General features: G+C 36.9%; 1 protein-coding gene across 1 annotated transcript in view; it reads left to right on the forward strand.

The window, feature by feature from the left end:
- The window catches only part of PKMYT1 (protein kinase, membrane associated tyrosine/threonine 1), a 747012-nt gene that overhangs the window by 639558 nt on the left and 90517 nt on the right, over positions 1 to 16937 (forward strand). The window contains exon 7 of the mRNA XM_069651669.1: positions 16691 to 16789. Coding sequence (XP_069507770.1) covers positions 16691 to 16789 — 99 coding nt within the window. The remainder of the gene's footprint in view (positions 1 to 16690; positions 16790 to 16937) is intronic.

Raw genomic sequence — 16937 nt, forward strand, 5'->3', positions numbered from 1 at the left:
GTATTCTTCCCTGGCCACGCCCGAGTGAAAAAATAGTCCCTATGAAAAAATAGTCCCTTTCAGGTCTCAGGGAGGCCTGAAGCGTGCAGCATGGTCTGCATCAGGTAAGTGCACAAAACACCTCCCTTTATGAGCCTGGCGCCAAAGGCGCCAGGACTGAGTCCAGAGAGTCCCTATAAGGGGCCGCTGGGCTTTTACCCGAGGGCATGATGCCTGCTTCCGGGGGTGCTGGGCCTGGCCTGGTGCTCCGGGGGTAGGCATCATGACAGCCAGTTTATATTATTTTAACACACATTTATAATTTTGGGACAGTTGGATACCAATTGGCGTATTCTAACTGTATTTTTTGGTCTAATTTAGTGTTATTCATTTATCTGATTAGTTGTTGTAGAATCTTTGAGCAGTTAGATAGCTTTTGGAGTATTCTAACAGTTTATATTTTTGTAACACAAATTTACTTAAAGGTTTAAATACAGTTTATTTATCAAATTTTGGTTTTAAAAACATCAAATAAGCGTTTGTAAGATTTGCTGGTAATCTCTGCTTTAGAGTAATGGTACTATCATTACATTCAAACCATCCACATTTCTTTTTTATGTATGCAGTGTAGTGCCCTGAATTGGTTGTGGCTCCTGCGTGGTAGATTATACCTATTGTTGTGAAGGTTTTCTTACCAAGTGATATTTGACCATGTGTGAATCCAGTCAGCTTGCAGTTGTTTTTGGTACCATCTGCATTGTAACGTAGAAGCATTAGTATTACGTACTTACTATGTGTTTGTATTACTAACGTGGAGCGATTATCTGAATTGCAGGTAGAGCATAATCTACCATGGTTTGCATTTTGTACAAGTTGCTGAAATGGGATGGATTCACAATTTGGTATTGATATACATATGAAGCGTTCATTGGGGATTTCTTCTTGTGTCACATTGTTGCAGAGAGTGCATGTATGTTTCCACATGTATGAAATCTAAAAGATTTCATTTATAGGTATGTTTTTGTTGTCCAGTACTTGTAGTAAGTACATTAGAAATTCTTGTGGCTCTTCCTGTGAGTTTATAGTGAATTTCACCATTCCAGCACAGTAGTCCAATTGTCGTCTTATTCCAAAAACACTATATGTGTTGTCAGGATTGTTTGCTGCATTTCTGTGAAGTACTAACATTTGCAAACACAATGGGTTTGTACTGTGTGAGTAAATGTTGTCAACAATTGGTGGTAATTGAAATAGAATATTCATTGCTACATTTGCATAGCAACTTAGACCAACTATATTTGAGAATTTAAATGGTCCAGGTAGTTCTGTATCTAACTGCTTTTTTTGGAGTTTGTCTTCCTTCTTTAAAGAAGTACCTGGTTTACTTTCTCTAATTGATTCTTTTTTGTTTGTGGTACTTGATGGAGTATTCGTTTCTTTTACTCTCTTTGGAGGATTTCCAGTGACGTCCTGTTGCATTTCTGTTTGATTTAATTTTCTTTTACAACGTTTTAGTTTTTGTGGAACAGAATATGTGTTTAGGTGGGGAGTGTATTATATTCTAAAATGCAAGGAATATCAGCGTTTACTTTACTTGCATCAAAGTTGATTAGAAATAGACCGTCAAGTGTACGTAAGCGTGATAGTGCTACGTAGCTCATGCCTTCTTTAAAGACTGTGTTACCAATATCTATCATTGCTTTGTCTAGGGTAAGTCCTTGTGATTTATGAATTGTGACTGCGTATGCAAGAGTTAGAGAAAATTGTTCTCTGCGTACATACATATCTTTGAAGAGAAGGAATCTAGCTGTTGAGCGTCCTATCCGTTTTACTTCTGAAAGTTTGTCAAAGAGTATATTGACAAACTGAATTTTGTTGTCACGTGGGTATGTTTGAAAGCCAACAACTGTACCCAGTGCTCCATTAACTAGTCCTTGGTCCACGTCAAGGTTACGTTTAAGCATTACTCTGCCATTTAAGGATAATTTTAACATCTTTTCTAAGCCTGCTGTGTTTGAGATTGATTTTTCTAAATTATTTAGTCTTGTTATGGCTTGGTCACACATGGGTAGTGTCATACCATGTACATCTAGTTTGTCTGTGGCGCTAATTTCCATTATTGGTGCATTTCTTTACTTAGCATGATTTCATTGAATTTGAAACAGCTTGCAACAGTTGGCATTAAGGCCATACAAATGACATTTTTGTGGGCTAATTGTTCCATAACATCTGTAGCACATGCATTATCGCCATAAAGTGCATTAATGTGCCGGATTTTCAATGTTGCTTCTGCTACTTTAGAAAGTATACCAACTCGCAAACTTTTTAAAATGTTGGCATAAGTGAGATCTGCAGATTGGTGCATGTTTTCTGTTAATTCTCTGTATTGGAAATGTTGCCAAAGGTTGACATTTCCAATGCTGCCAACAGTTTTACGGCAGAGATTGTGCCCTAATGTTTTAAAAATAGGTTCACCTTTTACTGGTGTTAATTGAAGCAGATCTCCAAAAACAATAATGTGTTTTCCTGCAAAGAGCTCTTCATAGTCTGTTTTGAGTACTTCTTGTAATCTGAGGTGAATCAAAGCTAACATCAGGTTGGAGACCATGCTCACTTCATCTATTAGTAGCATTTTCATTTGTTTCAATACTCTGCGTAATTCCATTGCAGCTTCTGCAGAAAGTTTGTAATAGTCTAATTTGTTCTGGTGTTCTACTGGTAATAGTAGTAATCGGTGTAATGTAACACCACCTATGTTGTAGGCAGCTAAACCTGTGGGGGCAGTGACAACAGCTGACAGTTTGTTGTTTGTCAATTGTTGAAGGAACTTACTAATGATTTTGATTAGGAATGTTTTGCCAGAACCAGCTTCACCACTGACGTACAGTAGTATAGGTTTATAATTATGGCAGGAACATTCTTTATTTTCATGTTGTACACCATGTGCAATTTGTTTTGTTACTTCTTGAAAAATGCTACTTTGCTCATTGTTTAGTTTTGATTGTAGTATAGTTAAGTCTTCCTTATCTTCATACTGACACATGATGTTTTCTACTTCTATCATAGCTAATTCTGCCTCATTTGTTATTAGTGCTTCTCCCAGTGGTTCTTGGCTTCCTGTTACAGAAGGTTGGCTACTGTCAGGAGTATCCTTATCTAGTTGAGCTTGGAGTTCTTCTTCATGTTACTGTTCATTGTGCAACATTGTTTTGTACTGTGTAAAGTTTACATCAGTTATAGTGCTTTCATTTGCTTTGAAAGCATCCTCATATGAGTCATAGTTATCTAGTAATTGTTCTTCTTTTCTCCATGGTTTGAAGAGTTGTAGCAGGGACATGTAATATACTTCTTTATGCTGAGGAGTCTTCAATGACAATTTGATATGATTAATTAAATTTGGTTTAGTGAGTTTAACTAAGCTGCCTTCACAGTCTGTCACTCTATATTTACCTTTTTTTTCATCGGGTTTCATATTATTTTTGTATGTGTAGTTTTGGGCTATTTGGTATAGACACATGTTTTCCAAAGTATTACTTCTGTTTGGGTAGTATGTGTCCAATAAATCTTTTTTTAAAATGTCTTGGCTGTTGGGATCATGTTTGGCTATTGTTTCTATATCTTCATATGATTTTAGAACTCTTTTTCTAGATTTAGCTGGACCAAGACTTAGCCATACTATATTTTCAGATTTACCATACAATGAAGTACCAGTTAAACGATCAGCTGCTTCATAAGATCCACATTCTCTATGGGTGAGCATTTTTATGCCCAAGCTATATAATTTCTGAGATACTGTTTTATCTGATGACACGTCATTCCAGAGGTCTTGGAGCTCTGTCTTTTCTGCTTTAGTTAAGTATGCTGTGACATATCGTGCAACTGCAGTAGAATTGTCTGCAATATACTGAACATCTATGTTTGCATTCCATAAGTGGGCAATGATTGCATTATAATCATTGATATATTTTTCTTCTTTTCTTTTTATGTAATATGTATTTTTAGGTGACTTTCCTTTAACAGTATGTCTAACTGAAGACATGAGGTTGTTTACTTGACCTGTATTTGTAACTGGTCTAGGGAAACCAAATCGGCATTTGGTGTAGTATTTGCCTTTGTTTTTGTATTTGCGACGACAATAATTTCCACATTTGTGTCTTTGAAATTGTAAAATTTGTGCACAAAGATCACTATTTGTGGCTTCTGATGGAATTTGACAAGTGACATATTTTTCAATAATCTGTAAAACAGTGGCATCACTGTCTTGACCAAATTTAGGAGCATCTTTAATCCATAAAAGCATGTGGATATGTGGTGCTTCTCTGGCTTGGTATTCTTTTCTCCAAAAGAAGTGTTGCACTTCTCCAAGGGGAGGAACAGTTTTATTACAAATAAAATGTAGCATAGCAATGAAGCGATGGTGAAAATATCTTGAAACATTAACAGGATCCAAAGAACAAAGTTCTCCAGGTGTTAGAATATCTATGTTTGTTTTGTTTTTATTTGATATGCGTAGGAAATCATGTAAATCTTCCCATGCATATTCTGCACAACTTAATGTAACAAACCAAGTGGGTGGGCCAAGGTTTCTGATCATACAACGTACATCTCCATGACGTCGAAACCAGTACTCTTTAGTACCACGCATATTTGCTAATAGATTTGTAATATTTGATTGTAAAATCTCATCCTTTTGTTGCACTTTCTCTAATAATTGTGTAGCTGTCATATTTTGAAAGTGTGATCCTGATTTTAATGTGTGCAACTCCGTAACATAAAGTTGCTAGTTCACCTTCAAAGAGTAGGTGGAATATGTATTCCCAGATTTAGACAAAATGTGGATCTTCAGAATACATCCGTAATGAGCGGTATTCTGAAGCTGATATTTGAATAGGTCTATCATCATATCTTCCTCCTTTGCCAGTTGGAAAGAGTAGAGGAAAAGCACGTGCTTCTATACTTTTTTCCCATATACTGATTGGCGATCCTTTTGTTTGACGCATTTGGTAAGTTTCCAGTACATCTTGTACGGTGTCATTACAGTGCAAATGATGAATTGTATACTGGTCTAAAGTATTTGATATTGTAGCAGGATCTAGTAGCTCAAATTGACCAGCTTCTTGTGTTTCTTGAATTATTTCAGTTGTATCTTTCAAGTTTTCTTCAATATTAATTTCTTTGTAATATTCATTATTCTCTTTAAGATATTGGAAGGCGTGTCTAACTTTATATAAATCTACCAGCTGTTGCCATATTTTTTTGTCTTTTGTAGGTACTCCATTTACTAATATAATTAAAGATTGGTGCATTGGACGTTGCACTCCTAGAGTATGCACATTTTCTTTTAGATTTAATGGTAAATAAACTACTTTTCCACGAATGCCTTTTACCAATTCAGAGGGAGGTAATTTTGCTGTTTTTGGTTGAAGGCGTATTATTGCTTGAAATGGGTGTACTGTTTGAATTATGATGCTCTCATATAAATTAAGTTGTTGTAGAGGTTTTGGTACTGGGTATAATTCCAAATTATTTGTGATAGAATGTGAAGGAGTTTGGTTGTTGTCAAGTTTTGTGGTGCAATAACTGCAAAGTATTAAGGGCTCAGTTATTTCATATTTGTTTTCTGCTAGAAGGTAGAGAGCTAATTCAAAGCATTTAGAATCTTCATTGTCTTCTATTTTGTATGATAGGTCCACAGTTTTTGTGTTACTTTTATAAAAAATTCTACGGCAACATACACATACATGGTTTGGTACTTCAGCTGATGTACTTTTAAATGTTACTATTTCTTTTTTGTATGTGTTTAGCAAAAGGTTGCCATGTGTAGAATTGTTGCTTAATTGGTTTAAAGCTATTTCATTCTGTAAATGGCTTTCACTTCCAAAATATTTTTTCTGGATATAGTAAATTTCTTCAAGTAGGTCTTTTGCTGTACCATGTAGAAGGATGTTATTTAACTTTGCTAGTGCTAAAGCAGGACTTTTAGCATAGTACAGTTTATAGACTAGATTTCTTATAGTTGAATGATGTGTTGATATCCTTTTGATATCATGGAAAGTGGTTTTACAAGTAGGTCCTGTAATGCAGGCCAATGAATGTCCTTGTAGTCCTGTGTACTTGCGCACTGGACAGGTATCTATATTTTGCAGTAATTTAATTTTGATTTTGTCTTTGCTTTTTACATATTTATTGAGGAATTGGTGTAAAGATTTGAAACATTGTTTGGGAATGTTACACATTGACGTGCATGGCCATTTGTACACTAGACGTTCTGATTCAGTTGAATGGAGGGGTAATTCTAAGTTTTCAGGGCATATTTTTGTAAGGAGTACTTCTTGTTCCATTATGGTATTATTCACTTTTTCATAACGTCGACCACTGCTATTTATGGCAATTGTATTTGTTTGCTTTTGTTTGTACGCTTCTTCATTAAAATATGGTTCTGTGCTCGTAGTGTGATTCCATTCACCTCCATAGATACTTAAGAAGTTCTTTCTGTTGACATTTCGCTTATTGAGAAGTCTTTTTTGTAATTTAGTTATTAGTTTTGTTAGTGGTTTCATTTTGTTTAACAGTAAAATAAATAAATTTCTTTTGAGAAGAATTGCACTGTCCATCAATGCTTCTAAGATTAATTTCCTACGATAGGTTTTAAGCTTTGAACCTGATTTCTCTCCTGTTTTAATAAGATTTTGAAGGACTTTGTGACGGTATATTTTGGCTAAAATACTTTTCTTGGTATGCTTACTTTGCACTATATTAAAATTTGAAGAAGTAGTTTTATCTGTACTGATAGGTGATTTTCTGTTAATTGTTTTTTGGTTTGTTTTACATTTTGATAGAGGAAGCAAAGTTGTTGTACTTGAAACTTTTTGTGTTTCACTAAATGATTGTATTAGCTGTTTTGTTTCAACTTTTTTTACAAATTCTGCTAGAGATGGATGCTTATGTTGGACACCTTTATTTTCATTTGCTCTAATTTTGCGTTGCTTTCTACGGAGTTGTCTTTTGGTAGGCATTCTTTAGGGTCTGTTGAAAGAAAATAAAGAAGATATGGGTTGCTGTGTTCTGGAATCTATGTGTGCTGTGTGCATGAGTGTTTGAGTAAGATGATAAAGATGTATGTAATGGTGTGTGATTGTGCATTGGGAACTAAAACTAGTAGGGGTAGGTATTCTTGAATTTGTGTGTCACTAAACTGGGGTTCAGATGACAAAAAAAAAGTAAGCTAGTGGTGTGGAAAAGTACAAATAGTAAATGTAATGTATACAATTAAAACAGTTGTTTGTTCTATAATATGAAAATTGTAGTGGTTCAGTTGGCTAATTTGTGTGTCCAAAAATAGAAATTTGTGGGCCATTCTAGTTGTAAATCGCTGTTTACGACATGGAAATTTTTGGACAAAATGGTACAAAATCTCTATTTTAAGAAACCAAAATAGCTGGTTAGCTGGTATTAATGTTATAGTATATTTGATTAATAATATAAATAGTATGGTGATATTTTACTTACTTTTTTTTAAAATTAACAGGTAACTTCTTAGTTTTTCTTTCTTCTTCGAATTCGGCTGCTTCTTTTCAGGAAACTGGTCTTCACTGCAACTGTGAAAGCTTCAAATTAGTAACTTTGTTTGTATATAGCACTGTTTTTAATTTAGATATTGATTTTTTTAATTGAAATCCTCAGTGCCTTCTGTAAAACCATTAAACTAATTTATTTACATAACATACATTGCATCAGTTCAGTGTATATGATATGTTCTTAATGAACAAATTGTATTGAATGACTAACTGTAGCAAAAATAAAATATCTTTACTATGTCTTGTGAAATTTATAATATATTAGTGAATACCACTATTTCTGTAAGTAAACTGTTCTAGGTAATAGCGCCTCAATGTCATGTCTAATTTAAAGTAATTAAGTCAATAAATAAATAAAAACAAAAAATATGAAATTGTATAAGTATTTTTATAAAGGTTTAAACATAGATTGTGTTTGCATGCAATTTTGTTTGAATATATGTAGTCTATATATTTCATTTAAAAAATGTTAGTTTAACATGATTTGAGTGTGTGTGTTTAAAGAAAGTAAAAAATATAAAGGTGTATAAGTGGTAGTTGATTTTAGGAAATTGAAAAAAGTACAGTAAATTAATTTAACAGATTTTACAAGGTAAAAGTCTGTTTGAAAATGTGTTCATCTACCATAGCTCTCAAGTCACACGCTTTTGGAGGGTGTCACACGCCTTGTAAAGGGCAGACTCACCCGCCAAGCCTCCTGCACGCCCATTCATTCCAATGGGCGTCTCACCCGCTAAAAACAAAATCGGTGATTTCACCCGCCTGTAAAACAAAAATGGTTGAGAGCTATGTCATGTACTATACAGAAAATATGCATACCTGAAGTTTGTGTTCATGCATATGGATATGCGTGGAGCTGCAAGTAGAAATCTTGAAGACTTGTACAGTATTTGTGGTAGATGCTGCTTGACAATGATATGACACTTGTATTCAGAGAGATTCAGAGTACATTTGCAGTGCTGATCTATGATGATGCAGTTAGATGTAGAGGTCTTGAATGTGATTGGTGCATGGTCATGTGATTTTTGAGGTACATCCAATGAGGGAATGGCAGAGAGAGTGTAGTGGAAATGGTAGAAGGGCTGTTCATGTTACGATATGTCCGCTGACATGGCGCTAGTTCCAGGACATCGGGAGTTACATCCGGGGATTTTTGGGTTCAGAAGTCATGCAAATGAGAATAAGCACTGAAAGGGATTGGTCAGGAAAGTGTGGTGGGTGTGTTGTGCCAGGAGAGATTTTTTGAGATACTCTTTTTGCTGAGAGAACAAAAGATAGCTATGGCTGTGTGTTTCAGAAAACAGATTGTTTGGATTTTAGGAGATTCGTGGATACATTGGTTGAAGGTGCATGCAGAAAGCTGTGGAGTAGCTGTAGATCTTGGATTCCCACATGTGGAAGTACACTGGCATGGAGTACGTGGAATGAAGTGGTTGGATTTGCTACCTCTCTGTGCTACTTTGGAGACAGAGCAACATCCAGACATAATTGTAATTCATTGTGGAGGGAACAGTTTAGCGCATGTGACTGGAATTTTTTTTTGCAATTTGCTATGAAAGAAGGACTGAGGAATGTTATGGACATGTTTCCTAATTCGCAAGTGATATTTTCACGGATTGCGCAGAGACAAATGTGGCTTTGTTCTTCTTCATTTGGTCCACAAATGGAAAAAGCAAGGCGCAATGTTGATAAGGCTGTTTGTGGCTTTCTAAGAGATTTTGGCATGTCTTCTTTTCACCATGAAAATATTATGTTTTGTAGTACATACATTTTTCGCAGAGATGGAGTCCATCTTACTTATGCTGGCAATCAGATTTTTCGGAGAAATGTACAAAATGCATTGCGACCTTTTTTGGAATTACAACAACGATTTTGAAGTAGATGTTAAGCATTTACAATTTTTGACTTACAAACACCACCCAAAGGCTCTTTTCAGAGCCACCACTTCTTTCCAGAGAAAATTACAATGTTTGTGATGGAGTAGTAACCCAATTTTTTTAATGGTCGCAAACTGTTCGCGGACTTCTAAAAAATACAAAGAGCTCTGCTTCATTTATTTTCACTTCTATTTTTTAACTGGGAAAGGCGGCTATGAAAAGAGCCTTATTTTTTTTGATTTTTGTAATTTTGTATTTTTTTTGGTTTTTCAGACACAACACAGTAGGAGAGGAGGGTAAAGAAGGGTAAAGGGGGGGACACCAACCACATGGATAAGAAAGGGCGAGCTGAGAGAGGAAGATGTAGAGTGGGTTTTATTTGGGTAGTGAGCAGGTCTTCTCGTGCTCTGAGACGATAGTCTCAAAAGCACTCCGAAGTCGCTCCCCCTGCACAGTACTGTGTCACAGTACATACATACAACTGTGACCCTCGAAAGGTAAGTGTCATCAGCATTCTGTATGGCCTATGAGGCAGCTTGAGAAAGACGCTGTCCCACAGAGGTGGTCCTTGTGGTGACAGGATCAGAAACAGAGGATGAAGTGGAGGAAATCAACCTGCTACGTTCTTCGCAAGGTACAACCCTGCGAATAGCCCCAGAGTGAAATGACCTCAGCTGTCGCTTCATAGTAGTGGTCCCAAAGCTGTAGTTACCGTGCTTCCCGCGACTGAGTATTTTTTTGCACTCATTGCAGGTAACATGGTTCGCACAAGCCTTAGGACCATTCCCATGAATGGTAAATAACCGCCACACCCAAGACTCGCGCCTAGTGCGGGTAGTAGGGATTTCCTCTACCTCATTCTCATCATCCTCTTCTTCCTCCTCCGCATCCTCACTCCTGTTCCCCTCTTCAGGCCCTTGGGGAGGTGGTGGTGGTGGAGGGGGTGGTGGTGGTGCTGAAGCAGGTGCAGCACCAAGTGGCAGTTCAGCAGCCAAGGATGCCATGTCGATGATGGTGTAGTCTGCAGGTGGCAGCAAAAATCACTGTGTTCTGAAGAATAGCCAGAAACACAATGGGAATAAGCTCTTGGGCGTGGTCTTTTATAGGGGTGCTTGTGCGCGGTCCGCGGACATGCGCACTGTGCGCGGACAGATCGAACACAAAAAAAGCATCGGAAAGTTTCAAAACGTATATAGAAAGTCAAGATTGCTATGTGGGACTTGTGGCATGGTGAGATTTTATTGAAAAATATTATGGATTCGTGGGCGCGGTCATATGATCTGTTTGCGAACTAGTCTGCGAAGGAAGCGCCTGTCCGCAGGACACCAAGTGCACAGAGATTGGTTAGCGCATGCGCATTGATGTCCTACGGACACTGTTCGGGTTCTGAAGTAATTAAAAGTGCGTCACACGTGAAACGAATATTTCAGGACACCGCGTGTGTTCTTAGAACAGTTTAAACTTGGTAGCGAACAGTAAGGACAGATATAGTGTTCTTCAGGACACGTGTAATTTAGTTTATGAAGGAACATTTCAGGACACCAATTGTGTTCTTAGAACACTTTCAATTGGGTAGCGAACACTACGAACAGTTGTACTGTTGTTCATGACACATCATTTTCGTGTATTTAGGAACATTTCAGGACAGCAATTGTGTTCTTAGGACAGTTTTAAGTTGATAGCGAACATTAAGGACAGATATAGTGTTCTTTAGAACACTTTAATTTTTGTTTCTTTACGAACATTTCAGGACACCACGTGTGTTCTTAGAACAGTTTCAACTTGCTAGCGAACAGTACGAACAGGTGTGGTGTTCTTTAGGACACCTCCATTTTCGTTTATGTACGAACATTTCAGAACACTCACACTGTCCACGGACACTTCTATTGTTTTTAAAAAAAAAAACGGAAACTGTTCACAATACAATATAAAAATTAAAGTTTATTTAACATATATTAATAATTTATGACAGAGAAGGTGAGGCAGAAACAGAAACAAAAACAGGAGAATTTGGGGTTTCAACATGATTGGTATTAGGTGAGGAAGGGATGGAAATCTCATCAAAACGTTTTGGATTATGGATAGGGTTTGGGGATAATTGACTGGGATATGGTGAGGAGGGACAAGTACATGTGGGGCAATGGTATGACGTTTTTGTTTTAAAATGATCGTCAACAAAAGTTGTTAAATTATTAAAATTGGTCAACAGTAAATCCATTTTTTCTTTTATGTTGTCAAGCGTGTTTTCCATAACAGCTTCTTCAGAGGTAGTTTCTATTTTGCTATGCTCTGTATAATAAAAATATATATATGTTAAATGTATACAAAATAATATTTAAATGGTTTATATTATAAAGTGTTTTCCATTAGTTTCACTATCTTGTGACATTTCTTCATGTGGGAAATTGTCCTCTAGCCATTCCAGAGTACTAGACATTTCTGTGAGAAAAAAAAGAAAAGATAATATATTTTTTAATCTAATACAGAAAGTTTATAAATATATGAGTAACATGAAGTACACTTACTATTTCTGGTAAGATAAGTCCTATGTATTCAGTGGGTCTGGTCTTGTTCTCAGTTCTGTTGTGTCTGTGAGGTAATTATGTTGGAAGCCAATTTATGTTCTTATGGTATATTCCATTTCAGAACATATTGTATTTAAATGAATGGTTAGTGTGTTACATATATGGGTTACATTTCTTATGTATTACTATATATAATGTGTTTGTGTGCTGCTTTTTGAATTTGTTAAATGTTCTTATATTATGATATAACAATCAAACATACCCCCCCCCCCCAAAGTTTTTAGGTAGTGGTACTGTTCTCTGAACATGTCTGCGAACATTAAATAATTTCGCGGACATCAAGTTCATAAGAAGAGATCTAGTCAGTTCCATATGACATGCATATAAAGTGAAAGTCATTATTGTTAAGTTTTGCTACTAAAAACCTATGAAATTCCGTGAAAAAACTTTGTTAAAGGGACGTTATGGTTAAGTTGCGCTACTAAAAACCTATGAAATTCAGTGAAAAAAACTTTGTTAAAGGGATGTTATGGTTAAGTTGTGCTACCAAAAACCTATGAAATTCAGTGAAAAAACTTTGTTAAAGGGACGTTATGGTTCCAAGTAAAACCGAAAAATCCTTGAAATTCGCCAGTTATGGTAAGCTAAGCAACCATAACTCGCGCCACCACCGTGCTCTGCTAAGACTAACACCCAGGACATCAAAGATGACATCACAAATGTCATTGATGACATCACTGATGACATCACATGTGCATTTACCTTTCATGAAAAGTCTGTACAAGGGTTTCTTATTGTAATGTTAATTTTAAAAAAAGTGTCAATGATCATTGGAATAAATATCAAGGGCTATTTAGTCCATCCAGTATACTAAGGTGCTCATGTAGAAACATAGGCATTGTGTGCAGCATACATGATGGAGGTGCAATAGTCATAAGCTTGCCATGTTGAATAGAGAAATGATAACTGTTTTCTTATTAGACTTTTGCATACTGTGAAACATGTGATAAGTAGATAATAAAACACAAAGAGACAACACCACATACAAATATGAGTATATACAAGGAAATTGAAGTAGTAGCAAAAAGTGTTCAAAACCTAACTGATTACCTTTATGCAGAGAAATGATTGCTCTGTTTCAAAGCTGCTACTTACCCTATATATATATATATTGCATGATGTGCCTGGTCTCTAAGGAAAGTAGTGTGAATACAAGATATAAAAATATGAGCATATACAGGGAAAGTACAGTAATAAAAAAACAACAGAACTATCAGAAAGTGCTGACAACTCTACTGATTATTTTAATGCACAGAAAGGATTGCTGTCTTTCCAGCTTGTGTCTTCCCCTATGTATATGTTTCATATGATATGACTGGATCCTAAGGGAATTATTGTAAGAACATACTTGAAGGATAAGTCTACAAATATACTACCATTTCCACTTTTAATTCCTGACTGTTACTGAAGAAAACCACGTGGCCTAGATATGTCAGTAAAGGAAAAAAGGCGGAACCAGACATGTGATGTCATCAGTGATGTCATCAATGACATTTGTGATGTCATCTTTGATGTCCTGGGTGTTAGTCTAAGCAGAGCACGGTGGTGGCGCGAGTTATGGTTGCTTAGCTTACCATAACTGGCGAATTTCAAGGGTTTTTCGGTTTTACTTGGAACCATAACGTCCCTTTAACAAAGTTTTTTCACTGAATATAGTATATATAGTACTCTAAATGCCCTTAAGCTGTAAAATGTAAAAGTGCACAGGATTGCCCATTTTGGACACATCATGCAAGTAATCACAAAGTTACCAAAAACAAAGTTGGATAGACACAAAGTGTCTCTATTGCACTTAACAGAAGGTTCTGTTTGGAGGGGAAAAGAAACGGTGAACTTTACTATGGGGAACAAATTTCTCCTGCACTGATGGCAAAAGGGACTGATTAGTGCCTCAAAACAGATGAACATAGCAAGGAAAGAGAGGCAAAACATGTTCACTTACCTCCCAAATTCAAGCAAGGTTCAACACAATAGCAAAACGTAGGGTGTTCCATTGATATGTATGGAGGCAAAGCAGCAAAAAGAAAAATCTTTCCTAGCACTGACATTTTTTCCTCCGTTGAAAAGATGTCACAAAGTTGGCACTCTGTATAGGACCCGTGTGTTGTGCTAGGGTTTAATACACATGCCCTTGAAGGCAATTGCCATGTGTGATATCAAGGTTCCTACGTAGAAGTGTTTTCAGTTACAATCACATCAGCAACCGCCATAAGCAAGCTCCAGGCCCTTTTGGTTCAGGATACCTATACAACCCTTGTCTCAATGATTATTTCTTGCTTATGATTCATCCTTTTTCTGCCAATAATTGTTTGAATTTCATATCAACCGACATTTTTTGCTACCTTACTTCCAGAACCTGTCCGTTGGCATAGAATGGTCTGAATCATCCTTTTATAAACATAGCTCTGAAATTTGACTGAACTATAGAATTTAGAACATCTAAATGACCATATGAGACTTTTGGCAGCCCTTCCCAGCTCGAGCTAGTAAGAGAATTATGTAAGTTAAGTGCAGCCTTCAGATATTTCCAAGACCTGCATTTACAGGTTGGAATCCCAGCTGGACAAAGTCAGCTTTTTATGCTTTTGCGGTTGATACATTAAGTACCATTAAATTGGGTACTAGCAGTCATTATCAAAGCACTTGGAAATGGGAGGAATCCAGTATGAGGTACTATATTATTAAAAACTTGATATTCCTATTATATATTATTCTGCCCGAAAGCAGGCCAAATTGAACTGCAGGATGTCTCCATGATTTGGTAAGCATACCAGATTCAAACAATCTCTCTTCTGGCAGTCGTTGGTGCATATGCTGTACGAGCAAAGGCAGCAAATAGCACTATATGTATCTGCAGAGCTGCAATGCAGATTACATGGCATACGTTTTTAAGCGTTATTCCTCAGACTCCTGCTTCATCGATATTGCACTATTTCATAAGACTTTGTTCAACAAAATGTGTATCTGTATACAGTATATTCAATGCCCTCCAAGATAAAATCCTTTGTTTGTTTTATTCTGCATACAAAGGAAGGTCGGGTGTACTTGCCCCAGGCATGGTTTGAAAATAACAGCTCTTCAAGGAGTTTTCAGCAAAGATATAGTCATTCCAGAGGACTAATGCATCCTGCATAAAGTGAATCCTTCTGCCCTACGGAAATCTTGTTTCTCCTTGGTGTTGAGAAAGATCTCATTCCAAGTAGGCCTAGTTGTGTCTATTCCTTCAGATTATCAGTTTGCCATCAAGGATTAGTCCTATTCATAAAAACACAACTGCAAACTTGTATGTCAACAAGAATGGAGGTCCACTTGGGCAGCTGTGTGTTTTACCAGTGATAAGAGTAAAGTCCTCTAGAATACCTGATAAACATTTTCACAGTCTACATGCAAAGGAGGTTTAAACACACAGGTGGGTTATCTAAGCAAGCCAATTTATTCACTGCTCAATTGATAGACCATAATTTGTGTAGTGGCCAAGCCCTTCAGGGATATATTTGCTTGCCTCCAAGCAGAACTACAAATGCTCTGAATATTCTCAAGTTTATGCCCAGATCTAAGTTCAATAGGATATGCCCTTCACACATGTTAGTATTGAAGCTTCCTTCCAGTGCACTTCTAATACTCGACCCCACCTCCCGTACGTGGCAAGGGAAGATCAGTTTTCTTAATACTGTGTAATCCTAATGTGGCTGTTTTGGCCAAACAGGTTCTGGTTTGTTGTCCTGCTGGCTCTGTCGCCCAGTATATTGACTTTATTCCCTCTGAAGTAGGAACTGCAGTGAAACCAGCATGAGCTGGTAGGCCATTCACTGCCTGTAATTACTCAACAACGGATGTTTGGTCCATGAGGATCTAGTGTTTAGCCACCTCCACCGAATTAATTCAGTCAGCCAGAGCGACCTCAACAAGTTCTTAGTACAAGAGGAATTGACTCATATAGTGTCCAAATCTGCGAGAGTGCCCCTAGAATGAGTTTCCACCTTGTTAGGTCAGAAATGTGAGTAGTAACATGGGTCACTTACCATGTGGTTATATATACTTTGGAAACTCTGAACGTTATTGGTACAGAAAGCTACATGTAAGCATTACTTATGGAAACTCCTCTATTTGTACCCATTAGTTAAGAAACTTCAACCCATGTAGAATGGCTATCTGTTTTGGCTTTGAAGCGCACTAAGCTGAAGGATACCCATAATTCTTTGCAAGTCTATTGGTTTTACTTTTTGAAGCGCTGGTGGGTGATTTTCGCATTGTATATCTCATTGGGATTTGTTTTGAAGTGAAGATTTAAGTTTTTGTGTGGAAGAAATGGTTGGTTGTAGTGCTCCTATATGGTTAGTACACTCTCTGTTTTCTAGAACTGATTGTACATCAAAATTACTTGAAAACTGCAATGCCAATTTGTGACGGACATTGATTAATCAGCTTGTAAATGTAATCTGTCGCACCCAACCGTATTATGTGTTTTCATATTTGTGTCTATTTCAGAACTTTGTATATTTAAGTTTTAAAATGTGCAGTGAATTCAGTTTGGGTGAGCGTGTTGCATAAGTTTAGATGTAATAGGTTGTAGCTATATTTGAAGTTCAGCTGTCACCCAGTTCATTTTAAGGATATGCCATCCCCGATGCATGCTGTTATGCTAACTCCTGTTTTCATTCTTTTCCCCTAGTGATCTACACTCCCCGGACATCGACCCACGACCTTCAATTGGAAGTACGTCAACGCCTCGGAACATCTCACCAGAGTTTGCCATTGGAAGTAGGAGGAGGTGAGTGGACATTGCAGTTTTAAAAAAACGATTAAAGTCCCCAACAAAGACAAGGAACAGTTCTTGCATTCCATAGTCAAACAGAAAGGGCTGGAAGGGGACATATGCAGCATTTAAGTTTGCTTAACTCCCTGATCTCAGATGAGCA

This window comes from Ambystoma mexicanum, chromosome 3p (assembly GCF_040938575.1).
Source record: "Ambystoma mexicanum isolate Mex_15411 chromosome 3p, UKY_AmexF1_1, whole genome shotgun sequence".
Classification (NCBI taxonomy): Eukaryota; Metazoa; Chordata; class Amphibia; order Caudata; family Ambystomatidae; genus Ambystoma; species Ambystoma mexicanum.